This window comes from Pteropus alecto, unplaced genomic scaffold, assembly GCF_000325575.1.
Source record: "Pteropus alecto unplaced genomic scaffold, ASM32557v1 scaffold8, whole genome shotgun sequence".
Lineage (NCBI taxonomy): Eukaryota > Metazoa > Chordata > Mammalia > Chiroptera > Pteropodidae > Pteropus > Pteropus alecto.
This window is the reverse complement of record NW_006494609.1, coordinates 12,962,159-12,971,921: the sequence shown is the minus strand read 5'-3', so window position 1 is coordinate 12,971,921 and position 9,763 is coordinate 12,962,159. Positions and strand designations below refer to the sequence as shown.

General features: G+C 39.9%; 1 protein-coding gene across 7 annotated transcripts in view; it reads right to left on the bottom strand.

The window, feature by feature from the left end:
* The window catches only part of SPATA7 (spermatogenesis associated 7), a 34,137-nt gene extending 25,773 nt beyond the window's left edge, over positions 1 to 8,364 (bottom strand). For 5 of the 7 annotated variants that reach the window (XM_015599766.2, XM_025042065.1, XM_006925635.3 and 2 more), the window contains exons 1-2: positions 8,168 to 8,364; positions 1,570 to 1,644 (exon numbers count right to left, since the gene is read on the bottom strand). In XM_015599766.2, the coding sequence (XP_015455252.1) occupies positions 1,570 to 1,644; positions 8,168 to 8,186 (94 nt within the window). In that variant the 5' untranslated portion in view covers positions 8,187 to 8,364. Of the gene's footprint in view, positions 1 to 1,569; positions 1,645 to 4,824; positions 4,912 to 8,167 lie in introns of all 7 variants that reach the window. The other 2 variants (XM_015599769.2, XM_015599770.2) reach the window with 1 other exon arrangement.
* Between the last annotated feature and the right edge of the window lie 1,399 nt (positions 8,365 to 9,763).

Here is a 9,763-nt window from a genome sequence, read left to right as displayed (position 1 = left end):
TGAACCTTTCTAAAAACAAGTTTTACAAGTCTGAGAGTTTTGGGAAGAGATTCTAGAATATAATCTATCATTACATTTATAAAACTTATCAACACAGCTCTCAATTTCATAACTAAAAACGTTTAGCCACTTGCTGATTATAAAATAATATTATCATTGTCAGTACTTGAATACGTGGAGTCTGGGAAATCAAACAAATCCTAAACTCCAAAACTCTGCGCAGACTCTATTCTGAGAAGCAAACTTCTAACTTTACACCTTTAAACAAGATCTACGAATCAGCTTACTGCATTCTTTTTGAAGCATTAGGATTATCTTAAGACAAGTCCATCACAAAGAAATTCCATGACATTAAATTTCTTGACCTTGTCTAAACCATTTAGAAAAAACCTTAAATTAAGCACTAATATACAAGAGTAAAATGTAAATAATGTTTTTAAACATTAGAAACAGTTTTTGAGAAGTAATACATGCTTATGGTTAAAAAAAATATTGTAGCTAAAACCACATATAGAGATTGAAAAATAGTCTCCTTCCAGAAAAATACTGTTACTTTTTTAATGCATTCTTCTAGGAAAATTCTATGCACAATTTAAGAATATACAATAATGATAAGCCCGATACTACTACTACTACATGCATTGTTCTAAGCATTTTACAAATAAAAACTCATTTAATTACTACTATCACCATTTCATAGAGGTGGAAATTGAGGCACAGAGATGTAAATAAGGTCTTCAAGATCACACAGCTTGATAAAGGATGCAGTTTAGATGTTAACTTCGGCAGCTTCATAATTACAACCACTATACCTATAACTGAATGCGTATTCTTCAAAAAAGTTAGCAAATATATTGTCCTTCATGCTGCTCATCTAAGTATATTTAAAATGTAGTTTTAAATTTTTAAAAATTATTTTTCAAAGTTTGATTCTGGCGCTATGTGTGTAAGCTTTATTACAAAGAAATAAGTGAGGCAACTGAAAATGTGATCCTTCGCATCTGGAGGAATCCGCATAAACAATTTTTCATGTACATAAAGAAAAAAAGACTTTATTTTGCCTACAAACCCAGACTTAAAGCTTTTAAGCTACAATCACAAAAAAAGTATTTTAAGTTTACATTAAAAATTTACTTTAAAATAAGAAAATACCACAGATTGTCCTTTCATAGGACCTAGAAATCCAGTTGAATAGAGAGGCCCGTGTTTGCTTGTGATGCTCTTTCTTTGCACAGCTTTTCCTTTCTCGTGCTTGTGTCTTTAACCACCTACTAACCACCATTTTAATAAGGAAGGCATGCTTTAAGCCAGGATAGTCTGCCAGCAAAGGGTAGAGCTGGGCTGCAGCAGCGAGTAGGAAGCAGGCAAGTCCACATCCAGGGCACAATAATAGTTTGAAACTATTACTCCTAAATTCTCTAATCTCAAGAATTCCTATAACATGTAATTATAGTTAATGTTATGAAGTTCAAATATTGATAATTTTTCATCATGTCATAGAATTCACAAATGAAGGAAAGAAATAGTCAATCTTTAACAACCTTTTACCATTTTAACTACCTTGCTTACCATTACTTTTGGTGCTCAAATGTCCTTTAAATAGGCATGGTGGACCATATCTGGGAAGGACAGAGGTTGCTCTGACTTTTAACAAAAGAGAAACATGAATTAGGATACATGAAACAGAACTTTCACAAAGATAACAATATTGAACATTTAAAAAATAATAAATTACCTTTCATTTAACTACTAGAGTTGTTTAAAATTTTATCCAATCATATTACTAACCAGAAATGATGTATCAGACAGAAAAAAATTCTGCAGCTATTGATAAACAAGTTTTCTCTTTTAAGAAAATAAATTATTTTCAAAACGGTTTCGATTTGAGACTTTAGTATTGCTGGGTAAAATGTACATCAATTATATTATTTAATATATACTGACTATTCTGTACACCACTGACTTACTGGATTTTACATAATTTTGAGATATAAGAGAACTGAGATTTTGAGTAAATACATATATATTAACTATTTCAGTTAATCATAGGCTAGTCTGTCCTAAAAAATATTAAAAGTAATCCTCCCACAAAGTAATTGAGTAAATTAGAAGTTATATCATGTTACTATGTATAAAATAAATACATATATATGTCAGGATCAGAACTTAATGTTTTTCTTTTTTAACTTTTAAAAATTAAAAAAAATAATTTTTTTATTTTTCAAATATTGTTGGCATAGAATATGATATTAGTTTCAGGTATATAACATGGTGATTAAACATTTATATTAAACTTACAAAGTGGTCATCCAAATAAATCCAATACATATCGGATGTCACAGTTATTCCAATATTATTGACTATATTCCTTATGTTATACTTGACATCCCCATGACTATTTTGTAACTACCAATTTGTACTTCTTAAGCCCTTCCCCTTTTTACCCATTCCCCAACCCCCCTCCTATCTTACAACCATCAAAATGTTCTCTATATCGATGAGTTTGTTTCTGTTTTGCTTGTTCGTTTATTTTGTTCTTTAGATTCCACATGTATGTGCAATCACATGGCATTTGTCTCTCTCTAACTTACTCCACTCAGCACAATATCCTCTAGGTCCATCCATGTTGCTGCAGATGGCAAGATTTCATTCGTTTTTATGACTGAGTAATATTCCATTGTACATATACACCACCTCTTCTTTACCTATTCATCCATTAATGGATGCCTCCAAATCTTGGCTATTGTAAATAATGCTGCAGTGAACAAATGGATTCACATGTCCCTTTGAAGTAGTGTTTTGGGTTTCTTTAGATATACAGAAGTGGAATTACTGGGTCCTTCTTTGTCTTATTATAGCTTTTGTTTTAAACTCTATTTTGTCTAGTATTAGTATTGCTACCCCAGCTTTTTTTGTTTGTTTCCATTTTTATGAATTCTTTTTCCCTCCCTTGACTTTCAGTCTGTGTGTGTCTTTCATTCTGAAGTGAGTTTCTTATAGGCACCATTTGCAAGGTATTGTTTTCTCACTCATTTATCCACCCTATCTTTTGATTGGAACATTTAATCCATTTAAATTTAAAGTAATCGTTGATAGTTATGTAGTTATTGCCATTTTATTATTCACATTTTTTATCTTTTTAAAAAATTCTTCTTAAAGAAGTCCTTTTAACAGTTCCTGTAATACCGGTTTGTTGGTGATAAACTCTTAGCTTTTTGTCTGGGAAGCTCTTTATCTGTCCTTTGATTCTAAACGATAGCTTTTCTGGGTAGAGTAATCGTGGTTGTAGGTCCTATTTTTCATCATTTTGAGTATTTCGTACCAATCCCTCTGGCTTGCAAAGTTTCTGTTGAGAAATGAGCGGACAGTCTTGTGGGAGGGAGCTCCATAGGTAACTAATTGCTTTTCTCTTGCTGCTTTTAAGATTCTCTCTTTGTCTTCAACCTTTGGCATTTTAATTATGTTTCTTGGTTTGGACCTCTTTGGGTTCATCTTGTTTGGGACTCTCTGAGCTTCCTATGGTTGTATGTCTACTTCCTTTACCAGGTTAGGAAAGGTTTCTGTCATTATTTCTTCAAATAGGTTTTCAACTCCTTGTTCTCTCTCTTCTCCTGTGGTACCTCTATGATGTGAATGCTGGTACGCTCGGTGTTGTCCCAAAGGCCCCTTAAACTATCCTCATTTTTTTGGATTCTTTTTCTTTGTTGCTGTTCCAATTGGGTGTCCCCCAGTACCACATTCTCTAAATTGCTGATTCGATCCTCTGCTTCATCCAATCTGTTGATTCCCACGAATGTATTCTTCATCTCAGATATTGTATTCTTTATTCCTGACAGGTTATTTTTTGTTTTCTATCTCCACTTTTATATTTTCTTTGTTTAAGTTGTCACTGAGTTCATCTATATTTTCCTTAAGTTCATTGAATATCCTTACAACCAATGTTTTGAACTCTGCATCTGGTAGATTGTTTGATTCCATTTTGTTTCGTTATTTTTCTGGAGCTTTGTTCTGTTCATTCATTTGGGACATGGTTCCTTGTCCCCCAATTTGGCTGCCTCCTTTTGTCTGTTTCTATGTATTAGATAGGACTGCTACATCTCTTGGTTTTAGTTGAGTGGCCTTATGCAGTAGGTGTGCTGTGGGGTCCAGTGGCACAGTTTTCTCTGGTCACCTAGGCCAGGTGCTCCAGGTATGTCCTTTGTATGGGTTGTGTGTGCCCTCCTATTGTAGTTGAGCCTTGGTTGCTGTTTACATGTCGATGGGAGGGATTGAACCTCGGGCTGATTGATTATAAGGACTGGCCACTGAAGGGCTGACCCTGTGGGGCAGGAATTGCTTTAGCAGGACTCTGGTGCCTTCCTAGTCTGCCCGCTTTGGGTGTGCTGTCCTTGGATGCAGCCTGGGTGGTGCTGCAGCTCGGTCTGAAGCTGACCACTGGGCATGCCGGTCCTGGGGCATTCTGAGAGGCGCTGCCACAGGCCAAGTTCGGCTGCAGCCTGTGCCCTGCCTGAAGCCACCTGGCATGAGCCACCAGGCAATCTGCAGATGGCTGTCACCTGCGATAGGCTTAGAGGTGCCTAGAGGGGCCAAACCACGAAGTGAGGCCAGCTGCCGCTACTGCAGGGCTTTGGGCTGCTCATCAGGAAGTACGGGGCATGCCGAGGCCAGATGCTGCTTGTCTGGGTTTTGTTAACCTTTGAGTCATTTTAGGAAAGTCCGAAGCAAGAGCCAAGATAGATCATTTGTATGGAAAAGCCACTTGAAGTGGCTTGGGTGGGACTGCAAGTTGAGTGGGGCGGGGTCTCAGGGACTCTGGAGACTCACCTGGGTGGGGCAAGTTGTGTTAGCCGGGCTGATGGAGACTCAAGACATGGCGGCCGCCTGCGTCTGCACGCCGGGAGCAGTAGGGGGCTCAACAAAGAGGCAAAGGATTCCGTCAGGACTTCTGTCTGGGAGAAAGCTGCCACTCCAGCCCTCTCCCTGAAGCCAGACAACTGAGTTCCTCCCCACATGTCCCTGGTGCTCTTCGAACAACTGCCGCAGGCTGGAGCTCAGAGAGTGAGTCTGTCAGCAAGTAAGTTTGTGCGCCGGCCCCTAGAGAAATCCCAGCCGCCCTCCGTCTCGCTCAGCTCCAATCTCTGCTGGTTTTCACAGCCAGATGTTGTGGGGACTTCTCTTCCCAGCACTTGAACCCCGGGCTGGGGAGTCTGGTGTTGGGCTGGGACCCTTCGCTCCTCTGGGGGGACCTCTGCAGCTGTGATAGCCCTGCCTAATTTTAACCACCACATATGTGTGTGGGACAAGCCCATTCTGCATTTCTGCTCCTCCTAAAAGTTTCAAGGTGGCCTCTTCTGTATGTCCTTAGTTGTAGGAATTCTGCTCAGCTAGAGTTAAGGCGATTCTTCCTGACGGCTGTTCTGTAGTTTAGTTGTAATTTTGACGTGGTCGTGAGAGGAAGCAAGCACAACATTTACCTACTCCACCATCTTGACTGAAAATCCCAGAACTTAATGTTTAAAAAAGCTTAATGTCTTAAGGTTCATTTAGTCCAACTCACTTATCCTCTTACTTGGATCCTATCTAAACAGTCTATATTTGGAAGTCCCCCTTCCAAATTTATCTTACCTTGAATATTCTCCATTGGCTCTTGGGCAGCATATAGAGATTACATGTGTCTTACAGTTACTCTTTTATGATAGTTTAACAGTTCTTTAAACTTCCCTTGTTTAAATCACTTTATGGTTTCTATCTTTTGATTGGACCCAGATTGATAAAAAGGGGCATGAAAATTACCCTCAAACCAAATGCCAGGAAAAAAAAAATTATCCTCAAATTAGATTAGGACTAAAATCCTGTCCATGTGATCAACGGTCTTGCTAGGACAGTGAAATGCATCAGTATGTGCAAGCATCCCAATTCCTTACACCATGTGATTTCAGTATGATAGCTGGAATGAACTCCAGTGAGGAAAGGTGAAGGTGTTTCCTGTGGCAGAATTTCCCATGATAACTAGAAGTTTGGGAATCTGATGCCATTGATAAGTGTCTCTTTTGAACCAACAGATTAAAAAAATTTTTTTCAAGCTACTTTCGGTTATCTATACTAATAGGTTGTCTTCTTTCCTCTTCTCTCTAAAAGTCCAATATTGATAATCAAGTGAACGGCAGTTTGCTATTCTCAATCTTTTCTCCCCACTCCCTCTTGAGTCGAAAAGAAGATCTTATAGATTTCCCAGGCCACTATTTTACAAATAACAAAGTGCAGAGAGGGAAAGTGATTTGCTGAAGATTACCTAGTCAATAGCAAACAAGATTACAAACAAGATATACTGTTTTTTAGGCTGGTGCTCTTTCTATTATACAATCATACAGAAAGTTTGCCTCACAAAAGAACACCTGAAAATGTGATTACAGTAAGAAAATGACAAAAGGGAAAATGATTTTTTACTTTAGGTGTCTCAATATTTTGTGCTCTAAAATCATCAAAGGTAATCTTTAATGAAATCTAATGCTAATTAAATATTTTAGCATTGGCTAAAATTATTTATGGTTTCCTATCAATGATAATTATGGTATATGAGAACCGACTATCCCAAATATTTGTTGAATATTATATTTGTTTTAAAAATTCAAAATCAATAACAATGTTTGATACTACATATCTTAAAGATGAAACTAATTAAATTGCATGTTATAAAAATATAAACCTTTTTACATTTTGACATGAATCTAATTTTAAAAATAATTCAAGAAACAAATACTGAGAACTTACTGTTATACTCTAAATTTTACGTAAATCCTTTCCTATGACCCTACCTCTAGCATGAGATGGTAAGTAAAAACAATGACTCTAGGGTTTCACCTTCCCCACAGCTGGATTCAAAGCCTGTTCTGACACTGTGACCTTGACAAGTTTTTGTGCTCTCAGTTTATTTACTGTGAAATGAGGATAATACCCATCTGATAATGTTTCTTTGGATTAAATAATGAGATAACTTGGAAACAGTTTCTGGTATACAGCAAAGGCTTAATGTTAGTTTATGTTGTAAAATTTCAGAAAACCATAAAGCATGTTGACTTGTGCTTTCTGGAACTTAGATTGGTAAAATGTCAGGATATACAGTTCACTGACCAATGGATAGTTATCTCCTACATTCAGAGCAGCACTTAGTTTAATTTATAATTACATAATAATGTCACTCTCATATTCAAAGCAAAACTTATTACATAAACCATCTAGCAGCTTGGTGTAAAGGTATTTTTTAAAATAGCTAAGAACACTGAATTGGAAGGAGAGGGTCTAGAGATTGCCTTAGTGGGCTTGAAGAAAGAATGCTATTTGTTCAGAAAGAGTGATGCAAATTATTTGGATTGGGCCCATTCGTAGGGATTTACAGTTACATGACCCTAATTGTTTCACTGTGATGTCCACTTGACCCAGAGGGTAGTCAGTCAAGGGCAGGTGTATGCAGTGATTATGGATTAGTCCTTTGCTACTAAAGCTGTACCCAGCAATACTGCATCACTTGCAAACTTACTAGAAAAGCAAAATATCAGCCCTCCCCACCAGACCTGCTGAATCATAGCCTGCATTTTAACCTGATTCCCAATGACTTCTAATCACTTGAGAGAATCACTGGGTTACTGGATAGTTTTGGGCGGAGGGAGCTAGCTACAAAATGGAAGATTTCGTATTTACTGAGTACTTAAGAATATGCCAGGAGCTTTATATGTATTTATCTGCATTTAATCCCCAAAAACCCTATGACACGGTTGTTTTACCCCGCGTTCACGAGATGAGGAAGCGAAGGGTCACCCCTGTGGAGTGCAGCGTGGGCCCAGGGAGGTCTGACTCCAAAGACCAGATTTGGTTCCTGTGCTCTGGAGCTATCAAAGTAATAAAGGCTGCACGACCCCGAGTACAGAGGACAGAGCCTTCTGGAGTCAGGGCGACAAATTTTGAGCAAGAAGGGGACCTGTGAATCCACAGGCAGAGCGTTCTCCTGTGCGTGAGCACTGGGCAGCTCGGGGCAACATAGGTCCACACTGGAGACTAAGGAGGGGACCGGGGGCACCCAGCGCGCGGCCTGGACATGGATTCGGGACCCCAAACTCCGGATCCCGCGCGAGGCGCGAGACGGTGGTCGCTTGCAACACCTGCCCTTTACCTCTCCGGCTGCCATTCATGCTTAGATCCTCTTGCAGCCACCGCGGGGACACGCTGGGTCCCCTTCGGTCCTTCCCTGGGCCGAGCCAGCTCTCGCAGCAGAGGATTGTGAAGGGGTTGCTGGGGGGGAGGCCACAGGTGCTGGAGACGGTCGCCAGGTCGGTTGCTAAGGGCCGGTTCCACGGTGTCGGAATTGTGACGTCACAGCGCAGGACGTGCGCTCACGCAGCCCCGCCCCCGGGGGTACCGGGAGAGAGGTGGAGAGCCGCTGAGAAAGGCGGGGCCGGGCGGGGAACGTGCTCCAGGCGCCAGTCTGTTGCGCTGGGATTCTGCCAGTCATCCATAGAGCTGCCTCCTGTCAGGAGCCAAGCTGCCAGCACCTGGCAGGCCTTGTTCCTGCGGGTTCCTCCCTCCTCTCTCCTGCCCACCTCCATTTTTTTTTTTTAATCTTAAGGTTCCAATCTATTTCCTTTTTGGTGGAAGAGTGTTGCAACATGAGCCAAAGCGTTGATTTATCCGTGAACTTACACATTTGGATAATTTTGAAGCAGTTACCCTTCAATCCTTGGAAATAAGATCGGAGCGGGCAGGAAGCATTCTATAATGTAGCGATTCTCAATAGCGGCTCTATTGATATTTGGATGCATAAATTTTTGTTGTGGGAGGTTGTCCTGTGCCTTGTCCAATGTTTAGTAGGATTCTGGCCTCTACTCACTAGATGCCAGTACCAACCCATCCACTCCGCTCCTGGGTGGGACAAAAATGTCTCCAGACTTTGCCAAATGTCCCCTGGGGGCAAAGTCGCACCCCAGTGAGAACCACTGCTGCAATGGGGAAAGTACTGGCTTTGAAGCCAACTTTGTTGGAACTTAATTGTTAGTTTTCTGTTACTTATCAGCTTGACCTTGAATTAGTTTCTGAACCTCTCTGAACTGCCGTGCCTCTTTTCTAAAATGTAAAAGATGCTACTATGTAGTTGCAAGGATTAAAATGTACATAACCTGGCAAGTGAAACAAGGTATTCAACAAATAATAGTTTTCTCTAAGACTGCTGTCAGAAGAGTTTGGGTATCAGGGCAGGCATAAGGGAATAAATCAGAAACCCTAAAATACAGAAAAAAGGAATAAGCCAGAAATCCTGTTGTACTAACAGCTGAACTCCTGGTTCTCTAAGACTCTGGGGAAAGGAGAATAAGTTTCAAAATTTGAGGAAGTGGAAGTGTATGTGATGGCTCTGTGGCCCCAAGAACAAAGGGCATTTAGAAAGATATGGGGGCAGAGAGTCAGCTGTTACCCAGAAAACAAAAACTCTCTTGAGTACCTACTCATTAATGCTTGAAGTCCCCATCTAAGAACATGAAGCAGTTTATTACATCACTAGCATCTGGAAAATACCTTGCATATAATAAGCCTCCAGTAAGCATTTGTTTAATTGAATTAGAGCTAAAACTTAAAGGGCGAACACCTCTGGGAGAGGCAACGCAAAGACTCGATTCACAAAATGGTGATGCCAGCCCCTCTTATGAAAGTAGATTTTGGCATGAAAAGTAGATTTTGGTTTGAAATAGAAAGGGGGCTCTGTGACTGGGAGAGGACA